This window comes from Fukomys damarensis, unplaced genomic scaffold, assembly GCF_012274545.1.
Source record: "Fukomys damarensis isolate Sample0158 unplaced genomic scaffold, DMR_v1.0_HiC HiC_scaffold_11, whole genome shotgun sequence".
Classification (NCBI taxonomy): domain Eukaryota; kingdom Metazoa; phylum Chordata; class Mammalia; order Rodentia; family Bathyergidae; genus Fukomys; species Fukomys damarensis.
This window is the reverse complement of record NW_022900923.1, coordinates 4,301,750-4,315,655: the sequence shown is the minus strand read 5'-3', so window position 1 is coordinate 4,315,655 and position 13,906 is coordinate 4,301,750. Positions and strand designations below refer to the sequence as shown.

General features: G+C 37.9%; 1 protein-coding gene across 6 annotated transcripts in view; it reads left to right on the top strand.

Moving 5' to 3' along the window:
- The window catches only part of Spata17 (spermatogenesis associated 17), a 222,090-nt gene that overhangs the window by 138,354 nt on the left and 69,830 nt on the right, over positions 1-13,906 (top strand). The window contains exon 10 of one of the 6 annotated variants that reach the window (XM_010642507.3): positions 13,147-13,317. The exons of the other annotated variants lie outside the window; for them this stretch is intronic. Within the exon in view, the coding sequence (XP_010640809.1) occupies positions 13,147-13,212 (66 nt within the window). The 3' untranslated portion in view covers positions 13,213-13,317. Of the gene's footprint in view, positions 1-13,146; positions 13,318-13,906 lie in introns of those variants that run through there. 6 annotated transcript variants of the gene reach the window in all.

The window sequence follows — 13,906 nt, the reverse complement described above, 5'->3', positions numbered from 1 at the left end:
AGTCTTTTTCTTGGGATTTTAGGGAAAAGCAATTAGAGGAGAAGATTTTAAAAAGTGACAGTATGGCTAAATTCACCATAGATTTACCAGTTAACTGTGATCCATACAACCAGCTAATTGTTCATAAGCATGAGCAATATTAAAAATATTTGCTAAATATATCGCACAAGTACTAAGCAATCATCATGAGCTTCACTGTAGGGAAAGATCTAATACCTCTTCAATGACAAAACTGCAGCTGGACGGTAGTGGGTACGAGGTGGGGCTTCAGTCAGTGAATGTTTACTGAAAAGTAAGGAACACGTTTCCACACATCAAGGATGACTCTGGGGTTAAAATGCTTTCCCAAAATACAATTAATCCCATCTGTTTCTTGTTATAATCATTAATTTGGCTATGAGAAAACTACATTCGCAGCCCACGTTGTATTTCTGTTGAACAGCGCTACTCTAAAAGATATGTTTGCCAGATATTTGAGACAGAGGGAACTTGATTTCAGTGGAAACAATGAAAAATCTTCCTCTGCAAATGCAGACAAGTATCTTTCTCTGATGTCATTATGTTCCTTCACTAAAACTGTTCCATTCTGGTGTTGTGGTAGAATTCAAAATACCATCAATTTCTTTAACTGCAATTGTTTCTTGCACATTTCTATAAATTAGTCCTTCTAGTTCACTCTTTATGGGTCAATCAAAGAAGTACTTAAAAAAAAGAAAAGTAGGATTTTAAAATTTTTAATAATAAAAATAATTAAATAACAGTAAATCCAAGGGAATTTCGAAGTGAAGACTTCTATGTCATTTTTAATGAGGTTTCTGTCAGTATGTGCTGTGGATTTTAGATCATCTTTGCCTGTGACCCAGGCTAACAGAAAATATTTCTGTTCTAAGAAAACTTCATGAAGTCCCTTTTCCTACCATCCTTTTAACTAGACTTCGTGAATGAATGCTCTGAAAAGTCAGGGTTATATGCTCTTAATCCGGGGATAAGTTTATAGTCCTCTACTCCTAAATATAAGTGAAGTTACTCAGGCGGTTGATAAACAGGTTTGAAAGATGTCATTGTGTAATCACAGAGATACATGAAATCACTGTTTTGCTGACATCGCGAAGAAGCTATGACTTGGAACCAAGTACATTAAGCAAATCTCTCAGTATTTCAGAGGCTATTTTAAAATTCTAATATAGGTAAATAGAAGTGACTCCTGGACCCAGAAAGCAGGGAGAAAAATCAATCAAAAAATACCCTGGATATTAAAACCGACTCTGCTCCACTGTGAAACTGCTTGATTGAGTAGTGCAGTGTCAAACGTGTCTTTCTTCTGATGCTAAGAGTAATGCACATGGACAGAGCGACAGTCACGCCACAGCCTCCCATCAGCAGTAATTAATCTTCCAGTTAACAGAGACTCGAGAAGCCTCTCATCAGCCTCTTCTGAAGACTGAGGGACGCTGTGTTTTGATGTTTGCATTCTGAGGAAAATTGTCCCCACCAGTTCTAACAAATTGAAACACCAGGCTAATTATGGCAGCTAATGAAGTGTGTGGAATGGTCACAGCTTGTCGTGAAACTGTTCCTTCAGCTTGGATTAGAATTTCATCAATCACTTTTTAAAACTGATCCAGAATTGCTTCTGCTCGGTGCTTGGCATTTTTAATGCTGTTTCTGTAATTGGTTTTTTCCCAAAGCTTAAGACTATTTCTTGAAATATTACAGTCTTGGGACAGAACTTGCAAACTCTAGTTTATATAAAAAAATTTATTATTAGTGATATCAGCTGATAAAGTGGTTGAAAGCTAATAAAAAGACCACCAAAATAAAATTCGATATAGTGTTTCAATCTGCTGAAGGTAGCAGCAAAGCATATCTATGGATATCGTTATTTTTTTTCAAATGTATACATCGTACAACATAGGAGAATCATAGTTGACGCCTAGGTGGATAAAATCCTACCAAGACTTCCCATGAAATTGACACATAGATGTCCCTTTAATTTTAGGGGATAATAGCTCTTCGTTTTATAAGGTGTGTTAGATGTTCCTATTTCACATTGAGCTAGACATTTTGAAGCATTGAGGGCAGAGGGATGTGTACGTATGTGTATTTTTTATTTGTTTCCTTCTGTTTTCTGGACATGCTTTAATCACTTCATGTAATCCTGAAGCTCAACTCAGAAAACCTTGTTTAAGGGCTCTCTTGCCTAAAAAAGGGAGTCAGTCAAATTGTATGACTACAGTTTCTGTAAAATTAAATCACACATTGATTAGCAAGAGTTAATCAGGAGTAACCCTGAGCACCAGCTCTGTGCAGAGTACGCCTTAATCCATGAGGCAAGTCAGCAGACCCTCTAGTATGGACATGTCCTCCGAAAGGAGCAGAAGAAGACCTGGATATTTGCTAGAGCTGCTTCCTCTGGAGGCTACAAGAGCAGCAAAGCTTCTGAGCAGCCCAACTCTTCCCTTTTTATTGAGAGTTACCTCACTCACAATCATGTTTATTAAGTGGACATGTATTTGAATCTGTACTCTGATTTTTAACCGTGTAGCTGAGAGCATTGATACTATTATCTCCTCTCGTGTTATACATTATGAACTAAGAGTAAGGAAAAAATTAATCACTTTCAAAGTTTGACCTATTGATCATTACTTTCTCCTATTGTAGGCCAGCTTCTAAGATTTCATAAATTTTTTCCAGCTATTTGGAAGATTGATTGGTAATGATGCTATTATAGAATGTCAAGCTAGAAAGCCATACTTAATGAGTTAAAAAATATATATACAGAACATATAAAAATATCACTTTTGATTTTTAAGTAAATATTCTTTGGGCTTTTATTATTTATTTTATAGTAGAATACTTATGTTTGGATGATGAAATCTTTCGCTTAATTATACAGTATTTATCATGAAGCATTATGACATAATATACAGAAATTTCATTGAAATAAAATATGGAATAAAGTTCCTAAATAGTTTTTGTTATTTTCTTTTATCTTCTAGGCAGATATTAAGGTATTTTCAGGGTTAAAGAAGAGGAATTGAGGGACACCAAAGGGATAAGGAAGGCAGTGTGTGCCTACTTAGTACGTTGGAGTTGAAGATGTTTGTGAGCTCCGTGGCCCTTTGTGACCTGTTCAGGGCTCTGTAGAGGGGACAGCGATGTGTATTTAGCAGGCAGGCTCACGAGAGGGGAGGCAGGGCAGCCCACAGTGGCCGCCTGCGGGCCGGAGAGCACCACAATCCATTACCACTCAGCTTGGGAAGCTGGAAGCCACAGAAGTAAAGTGGGGGAGTCAAGGACGCAGCACCAGCCCAAGCCCAAAGGCTTGTGAGCCCTGGAGAGCCGCTGCTCCCTGTCTGTGTCAGAAAGCTGGAGACCTGGGCTCCCATGTCTTTGTCTTATGGTAGCAAAAACCCACCCTGCTCGAGCAGTGTGAAACTTGCCAGTGCAGGCCGACTTCCTCTCTTCCTTTTATTCCATCCAGGCCACAGCCTGTTGGACTGCAGCACCCCACGTCGGGGCAGAGCTCCCCTCAGTCTGCCCACCTACAAGCCAGTCATCTCTGGGCACACCACAGACACCCCAAAACTTGATGGATTCACTAGTAAATCCTTTCAAATATTGAAGGGATAAACAATTTACCTGAATTCTTCTCTAAAATAGAAAAGGATGGAATACTACTCTAATTTTTTGGCAAAGAAATAGTTCCTTACTTTTATTCTGTTCCGCATGTTTATGGTACACAATGTGATGTGACCTTTTTCATTCACAATGAATAACAGTGAACGTTTCTTACCCATGTTACTGGGGAGTCATTCAATTTTAGCAGGCTTCACAAAGCTGAATTGTGGCTATATTTTTATGACTGGTTATTTGCTATATCTTTACTATCTACTCATGTTTTTTTCTTCAACTTTTTTGCATTTTTGCTATTCTTGAGATTTATACTTAGATCATTTATTTGAAACTTTTTTTTTTCTTTTGTGGTACTTGGTGCTAAACCCAGGGACTTTGAACTGTTACATCCACAGCCCTTGTAATTTATTCATTTTTATTTATTTATTTTATTTTATTTATTTATTTATTTTATTCACTACGTTGCCCAGGCTGGGCTTGAACTTCATCATTTCCTGTATGTTCCCATAAGCCCTACTTCTCTCAGGATAGGTACCTGGTGATGTTCTACTCCAGTGATGACAAACCTTTCAGAGCGTTCAGTGATGCAAACAGCTCGCTGTAGCACGCGTGCTGTGGGTTTGCCACCACGGTAGAATCTACACCTCTTCACCCTGGATTCCAGAATGTTTTCTGTGTTTCAATTTATTTCTATACTGATTCATCTCTTGCTTACAAGTATATCACTGAATTTTATAACATTTGGATGTTTCTTTGTTATATTCTTGTCAGTTTACTAGTTCAAGTCCTCTGTGGTGAAGAACACACTCTGAGTTTAGGCCCCGGAAATTTCTTGAGAATTCACTTTATGACACAGGCTCTGGTCACTTTGGGTACATCCGGTTTCCTGAACTGTGCCAAGTTTGTTCACATCTTCTGCCTCTGTCCTTGCTGACTGCTGGAAGTCCTATGGCTATCGCTGATACCAGCATTATTGCTTCTTCATCCTGGATATTGAAATGAATTGTTTCTTTGATGTGTGGGGTGCAGCATGCAGCCTTCACCTACACAGGGCATTGGCAGTGCGCGTCGTGAGACCCCAAATCTCAGTGGCAGTGTTCAGTGTCCCTCAGCATCAGCACCGAGGGTCAGCAAACCTTTCTTCCAAGGCCCACAGAGTAAATATTTTAGGTTTCATGGCCTCCAGTCTATATTCCACGACTCACCTCAGCTCTTGTAACACAAAGCAACCACAGACAAAACCATAAATGAATAGGCATGGTTATGTCCCAATAAAACTTTATTTACAAGTTAAGCACTGGGCTCTCATAGCCTGTGGCCCATCACTTGCCAATCTCTCCTATATTCACAGAAGCTGTAATTTATTGCTGGGCACAAGACTTCCTAAAATAAAAACTACACTTAGTAGCCACTTTTTAAGGCTAGTTGTAGTCCTGTGACTAAGTCCTCAACAGTGAACATAAGGAAACTGTGCGGCAACTTCTGGGAAGATCCCGATGGTGTAGACAGCATCTGAAAGCAGAACGCTTACCAGAAGAACTGTACAAGTGTGTAAGTTCACCCAGCACAGTTCTGTAGGCACTTGTGGCAGAGGCCCATCTCTCAGATGGGAGAATTTGTTCCTCTCCACGAAAGAAGTAGGGGTATCGCCGTGGAAGGGCAGCTCCCCGAGCTGTAGCAGACCCTGCAGTTGAGGCGGGCAGCCTGCACAGGTAGTGCCTTCCAGGACAGCAACCTGAATGCAGGGCATCTTCCACCTTCACAGCAAGCCCTAAGCAAGCCCGCTCTGCCCAGAGGGGGACCAGGCGCATCCCAGACCTGTGTCCAATGGGCCAAGGAGACTTGATAACTTCAGGATTTCCAGTGGCTCAGATTGAAGAAGGATGAAGATTTATGGTTCTGGTACATCCAGCGAGATGTACGAACTCAAGTCCCATGGTGGACTTCCTCACCGTAGTGTGTTTAGAGAGAAGTGAATGTTATTCTCATTTCTTCCGGGGTAGCTGGAGAGACGATGGACATCTTCAATCAATACAATTCTTGAATCAGTGTAGACCACAAAAGTTTGAGCAATGATACAGAATAATTCTGGGCTTCGTATACTGTATAATATCATACTAACCCTCACTTGAATAAAAGAGAAATTAACTTTTTTCTTATTTATGTCATTGTTAATTTTAACTTTCTGTCAACTGCAGCTGAATCTTAATCCCTGTTAATACAATATCTAAGCACATCTCTCTGTTGCTTTCACATTTAAGCGATAAACAGAGTGTTATAAAATGCCAGGATCACACCCTCTATTTTTTTACCTTTATAGAGATTAGGTTGTGACCATCTATAAATCACAAAAATTAAGATCTGAGGTGAGACTACTGCTTTTATTATGTAGTGGGAAGAGAGAAAGTAGATTTTAAAATTATTTTCTTCATTACCTTTTCTAATAACTCAACTTTGAATACCCAACTGTTATTTCCAAAGTGAATTTTAATTCAACTTTATAATTTTAGTTTATTCTTTTTGTCTAAAGTCTCTGCTCCTTTATTTTATATATACTTGATTTTTTCCCCTTTTATCCTCTTCTATCCATTCAGTTTTTTACTCTGTTTTACACACTCTGTTTTCAGGAATTGAAGCTGGGAAGCATTCTCCAACACTTATATTTTCTTTCCTTTCCTGTAGAGGAGGACTTTCAGATGCCTGCTTTTCTTCTAAGTCTGCCATCTGTGGATCTGCCTTCCTTCCCTGGGCCCTGAATCAGTTTCCCTCCCACTGTTTACCTTCACAGAGGCCTTGTGCATTTGGCCCTCTGGTCTCTGGATCAAGACCCCTTTCCACGCTCGAGTTCCAAAGCTCCCGTATTCACGTGCATGCATTTCCTTGTTCTCTGACACTAATATCTGATGAGGGTGATGAAGAACCAGGTTTCTAACTTGCCCTGCCTTCTCCCACTCCTCACTTGGCCTGGATGCCCGGCATGTACTGATTCTCGCGTGGGAGAGCTCCCAGGCCTGCACACGGCCGGCCTATGACTTTACTCCTGTAGAACAGTGCTGCTGTAGTTCTCCGCACACTATTTAGAACTTGTTAAAAATCTCTCTTGAACAAATAATAACCCAAAGAGAAATTCAATGTCAATATAATTGATGAGTCCAAGTAAGGAGAATTCCACAGCAGCTTGCTTAGATGGAGCTTTACCTGCTACTGGGAGTGTGGGATGCTTGGCTGTGCTGTGTGAGATGCAGAGCCTTTGGTGGGAACGAGTCCTTAATGACTCCTCATTTTGACCCAAGTAGTCCTTTATAACTCCTCCCGCCCACACGTCCTCAGACAGACCTTCCCTGTGCTCATTAGAGATGGGGAAGAGTTGTAGTAGGGCTGTAGATGTTTAATTGCTCAAGACAGAAAATTCCCCTTGCTGTGGACTGACTAGTACCCATAACACGTAAGAACATGCTACGTCACCGCCAAGTCGGTTTATGTTATGATACACGAACAGAGCGAAAATGTGCATAGCCCTAACCATACAGCTGGGGAATGGACAAACTAAAATACTTCCCCATTCAAGCTCCCAAAATCAACTGAGTTTTTAGAAATATCACCAATGACGGTAATACCTATAGTATAAGCTCAGTTAGCTAAACATGCACAAAGTAGTATTCACTAGTGTTCTGCATTGCTGAAAAAGGAATGCTTGCATAAAAGAAACCTACAAGTCATCATTATTGGTCTATTATACTAACATGTCCATGATAGTCTTATGTGACCTTTCAGCGCGAAATAATTTTTAGACTTCTTTTTATCCTTCAGATGACTATATACTTGTTCAAATTTTACTTAGTAAAATTGAATAAAGTCAAGGATATTCTGTCTCTTATTTGTTAACGATACTATGTGAATTATCTTTGGAAGATTTTGATTTGTTTGAAATATTTTAAATTAACAAACTAACCCTTGCCTATTTATCTTTTTTTCTTTTTTATACTGAGTTTCAGCAGAGAAAAAACATTTTATATAAATGACAATTAAAGCTGTACACCTTGAGACCAGTGCAGAACACATTCAGATATAATGACATTGTTAATATATTGCGCAGTTTTCAAATTTTAAACACAAAGCCAAAGGCTGCTCAGCCTTTTCATCAAGCTGAATTCAGAGACTTTTTCTATTTGTATTTGTATTAACATTCAAATTGCTAATGGCTATAGAATCTGTTAATACCCTAGTAAACTGTTTTAACATGTTCACTTTTGTACTGATTTACTTATTCTTATATTAAATCACTTTTATATCTCTATACAATAACTTTATTAAATAGTAGCCTATGCAACATTATAATAGTAATTAGCCTGTTAAACAAGTCAAAGTTTTTCATATATTCGTAAGTAACATTTTTCATATAATTTATTGACTAAGAATATAGTATAGTATCGATTTGTTTTAAAATTACAATTTAAAAGAGACCTTATACAAGGGGCATGGTGAGATATATATTTCTGATAAATTATTGTTTTCAGAACAATATATAAATTAAATAAGTACATATAATTGTATAATTGAAAACAATACATACACAGATTAATTTGATTTTTTCTCCTATATTGTGTGAATATGCCAACCACACAGTTTTAAAAAGCAATGTACATTTAAATTGTTTTCTTTTTATATAGTCTTAGTTCTTATATAATTTCTATATGGTTCAAAAATAAAAGAATGTATTCAAATTGGTGCTGTAATCTTTGTATGTCAATGATTTTATATTTGACAGTCTTTCATTTATAAGTTCTATGTAAATTAGGAGTTATATTTATGTGCTCACAATCAGTTGTACTTTGAGAAGTAATGACAAATAAACATTCCTCGGTATTTTGGAATCCAAAGCATTTTACTAACACAAGTTTTTTAGTTCAAACTCAGTAAAATTCAAGGGCATCCAAGTATGAAATAGCTTTGCTGTAATTCACATTGCATTCTTAATTTGATTTAGTTGGAGAAAAGGGCAGTAGTTCAGAAAATACATTTTTAATAATTGTGTTTCAAATATACACATTAAATTTTGTATGTAAACCAGTGAATGTGTATATAAATTTCCCAATTCTTGTAGGGGGAGTTGACATTAGAAAATATTACATTCATTTCTGTTGACTATTTTATCTGTATTTTAATATGTTTTAATATCTGGACTTACAGAACATATTAAACACTCAGGAAAATGTGATATAGGTAAAAAATAACATCACATAAGAAATGATGCATTTACATATTTTTGATAAATGTAGCTAAGTATTTTGCATAAGTGATTTTGAAAACAGCATCTATTACTGAGAGGAAAGGGGTTGATGAGTTAAGGGTCCAAGTAAAAATGAAAACTAATTCTAAGAATAATAAACATTTGGTCCACTAGTTCTTTTTTCTTTTCTGTATATAATACTAACATATGTGTATAAATATGTTCAATTTCTAATGAAAGGTGATGGACTTCTGACCCACTTCCTACTTTTTGCAGTACGCCTCCTCTCCAGAGCCGCTTCACCCAACCCTTCTGTGTTGTAGCCAAGTGACGTTCTGTCACCCAGTTTCTCAGTTTTCAGTATCAGCCATTTGACTATGACCTTCAACGATAGCAAAGAAGGACTAACACCCTTGTCATTGTCTCTGTGTTCACATAGAGTGTACAAGGTATTATCAACAAAACAGTGAACATTTCAATTTTTTAATTTATTCGGCTAAAAGACATTGCCATTAATCCCTGCACTTCAGACAGTCGTGCCCCACTGTCCTTGCCGCTTTCTGAAGCATCTCTGGAAGTTCTCTTTCATCAGTGTCTTTCCTTGGCTGACTCAATGTCTTGAAACAATTCAAAATGTTTACAGTAATTTCTGTCAAAATTCTTGTCAAGTAAAAACATTAGTATTGAGTAAACAAATATTCAAACATCACCTTTTTAAAAATACATACAGACTGGTACAAAACCAAGCAGTGTCCTATAATGTCCCCTCTGTACCTCTTTATATTTCCTGAAGATATTGCTTGCCTTTATTCCCTCCATTTGCTCAATTTTCTTCCTATACCTTGTAATAACTTTCAATACAATTTTTATGTCTGAAAATTCCATCTCACATCAGTTGGTATGGAATAGCAAGTTGAATGTTGTTCTTATTCTATTTTAAACCATCGTTATCTGTCGTTCTCATTTGGGGAACTTTTTTTTGCATTTTTATTTAATTCTTTTCCTTTTTTTTTATCAGATCCTTTTTACTAGAGCACCAGTTGTCAGATATCAAATTCTCTAATTGATCTTCAAGTTTGTTTCTTGTATCTCTCATTTCTATTTCCTTGACCTTTTGTTTAACCTTCGGAGAGAACTCCTTGGTGTTAAATTTCAATTTTCCTGTCAAGTTGTGTTTCATGCTCTCATGTTATTACTTCACTAAAGCTCTCTTTAATTCCTTCGCTTTAAAAATAGCACCTTATATGTAATGAATGGATACAATATCATGTTCTAATGTCTCTTATAGTGTTCATGTTAGATTTTTAGTGATTTTGTTCTACTTTTTACATCCTCTAGAATTCATCTAAATCATGTTCACTTATCTCTAGATCACTGACTTTTAATTTAGAGGGTTTTTGAGGTATCTGTTACATTTTCATTTAAGAATGAGGTACAGAATTATTAGTTCATGTCACTGCACACCTGAGTGAAGTTTATTGACTGGTGGCTTTTACTACAGAGGTGTCGTTCTGTGAGGAACCATTGTTTGTAGCCAGTTTTTCCAACAAAAATTTGTCTAATCCCCGCCACATAGTCTACTCTTTTGAGATTGAGGGTGGGAGTAAAATTAAACTCTCCCTTTAGGGTGGGGACTTCGACTCCACTCGTAGTCCTGTGGTTCCACTTATTCACGGCATGGTGCAGACTCCCCAGTGGGTACCTCAGACCGCGGACAATTCCGAACCTTCTCTGTACCATCTCTTTCCTAGGCGTAAGTTCCTACTTTCCTTCTGAGGATCTGGCAACGAAATATTTTGTAACAAACAGACAATCATCAGACTAACACAAAACTTGATCCATGCACATATCCATTGGAGACACAAAATATGAAACTCGAGGCTCCCATGATTGAGGAATAGCCTCTTCATAAGAGAGAGGAAAGTGGGGAATGTTATCAATTTCAGGGAAGTAGAGAGTGAGTTTTAGGGATTTGGATGGGATGAAAAATCACAAAGTGGTCTGGGACAAATTTTCTCTGTGTTTGATTTTCAGTCTGTCCCTCTATGTTATAAATTTTGTCTTCCTTGGTGAATGGAATTTCACTAAGAAGTTTAGAGGAAATTGTGCTCCTCTTTGGTTACCTGGTCTTTAGGTGGATAAATAAATTTCAGAGAAAAATGTGCTCCTTCCCAGCTGCTCTTGGTTTGAAGTTCACATTTTGGATTTTCTTTTTCTGAGTCCCAGCACACACTCCTCCTTGTGGTAAAAGTTCAATTTATAAATTAGTCACAGTAAGAGATTAAAAGCAATGAGTAAGAGTAAAATACAACTACAACAATGTGCTGTAATAAAAGTTATTTAAAAATTATGACTTACTTTAAGTATTTCTGAAATTTTCCACTTAATATTGTTGGACTATGGATGACCACAGATAATTGAAATTGCAGATTGCAAAACTTCCAATGAAAGGGTGCCACTTCATGTTGTTGAGGGAATGGCCTGGTGCCTCCAGTCCTCCTCCACCCACCCCAGAGAACACCTCCAATATGAGGGAGCGTGGAGACGTGAGGAGCATCCTGGAGGAGGGCCTGGTGGGGGAGGATGGAGTAGAGGTCTCTGCTGGAGACTTCCACCCAAGCCCTGCACCTGGCTCTGCCTGCTGATACAGCTGACGTTCCCAGTGCCTGCTGTGCCTTAGGCAGAAAGAATGGAGTGGACTCTTGTTGGCCTTCCTCTCCTCAGAGGTCCTGTTTGTCCTTTTTAGATCTGGCGCATCTCCTTGTCAATTTCTCATCATAAGTTGTCATCTGTGGTCACTGCTGTCATCTAGTTTCATTAAGATGTAATTCACTGGGTGGTGATAATTCTCCCATGTTTGAGGGGTGCATTTCTGAGAGGATAAGATACGGTAAAACTTCAACATGTGGCCTTTTAAAACTAAAAGTCAGCTAGTGAATAATCTCAATACGTAGGACCATGCAACTTTTATAGGAAGCCTTTTAAAATAATGGCAGTGATGTAATATTGTTTTCATTGGTTATAATAATATGATTATGATTATTCATTTCCTAAAAACATAATGCCACAACATTTTATTCTCATCCATAGGGTTTTATTTTCAAATATACCTGAATATTTTAGATGGCTGGAATAACACAGGAGGTCTAGATCCTAATCCTAGGAACCTCAGCACTAGTGAGATGGAAGTTGTAACATTATTGTTATGTGAAACAAAACAATAAATAAGCAGGACATGAGAAGGGTACAGTGATGCACTATAGGTATTCAGTGCTGAGAAAATTTACATCTGGGGAGAGAAGGATTCCCAGAGGAGGCAGACTTCTTCTGTGAGACAGTGTTTGTGTAGATTTTGCAGCTAGTAATAGCTTAATAAATATTTGCTAAATGTGATTAATACTGATCAGCTTTGCTGGCTTGACATTTTCCTTTCCATTTCTGGTAGTGGTAAATGCTCTCTCCACTGCAGTGTACAGGCAGCAACCAGATTCACTTATGCTTGTCTTAGATTTCCTGAGAGAAATTAACAAAAACATTTCTATGGAGAACATTCACCATTCAGTGACAGTTACTGATATATCCTATAATTACAAGCAGAGAAATTCTTCCTGTGAGAATTCCATTATATTAATGATGCATGCGTATTATTAAGAATTATAAGTATTGAGTAATAAAGCTTCAAGTTCACATGATCCCAGATGTTATTTTAAGGCTATTTGATTAGCAATTTTTCAAAAACATAAGCAGTAATTAGAAATCTTTCATAATTTCTTTCAGAAACCACACTTGATTTTAATTCTTTCACTTGTGAAAGCTTGTAAGAAAAAAACTGTCAAAACTATTGACATTTTTTATAGCTTGACAAAATTAGGCGTAATTAAAATGAAATGTTTGTTGCATAAATTAAACTGTAATTAATATGTTTTCTGCTGCTGCTTGAAGGATAAGATTAAAACGGAGTTGTTAGCTGGCTCCCTGCTGTGAGACTAATTTCTTGATTTTTGTACCACACATTATCAGACCCATTCTTAGTGTAAGAGGGGAAACCAACAAGTAGAAAACACTGTTTGATGAAAATGGTATACAGGAGGAGATAAACGGACTTTCATGAAGGCAAGGCAGTATTGCGTTTTATTTTAAGATCTGATGAGTAGTCGATTCTAAGGGTAAGATTTGCACTTTTAAAGCCACTAAAATAAGTAGAAAATTGCCTTTCATTTTAGTTAGCCATGCCTTTTAAATTAGCCAGCTTATTGTTTCAGAAGTGTTTGCCTTTGCAGGAGAGAATTAGAAAACCAACAAGAGAAGTGCATAGATACCCCAGCCAGCACAGCAAGAATTCATGATGAATCCCATTCTCAAATCTGGAAGGCGGACCATTTTAAGAAAATTGCATTGTCTTGGGAGAGAGTCCATTTTCCTCACCAGATCCTACAGCCTCAGAAAAAGAACACCTGGCCTCAACAAAGTCAGTTACTGCTGTTAGAAAGAAAAAAACCCAGCTGCCATCTTCTCAGGCGTGCATCATGTATTCTGGCTGTGTGAACCTTTCCAGTGAATTATTTGGTGACATTAGACACCATTGTGGTATCAGGGATAGGGGGAGGTGGCCATTGTGAACGGTCTCTATTCCTCCGAATGTCCCTCTTAGGCAGTGCTGCTTAGGAGATAGAAATGCACCAGTGGGAATTAGAAGTGATGGGGATGGGCCGAGCTTTTGCACACCTTCCTCTGGCCATGATGCTTGCAGGGGCCAGATGCTGGGTGCAAAATTTTACTCCCCCCAAATATCTTAGAGCAAAAAAAAAAAACCCTATCATTTTAGGGCAGCTTAGTGGGTTTTGGCCAATTGAAGTGATACTGGTCTTCTAGTGACAAAGTGAGAGTTGGTGGCTCTTATTCCGCTGATTTCTCTCACCTCCTGCGGTCTTGGACTCAGCTGTCTCTGGTCAGAATGCTAGGTCCTTCCCACACCTGCTTTGTCTGCATTATCATCTCTCTCCCTTCCTTCTGTGTCCCCCCCCCCTTTCTCTCTCCTTC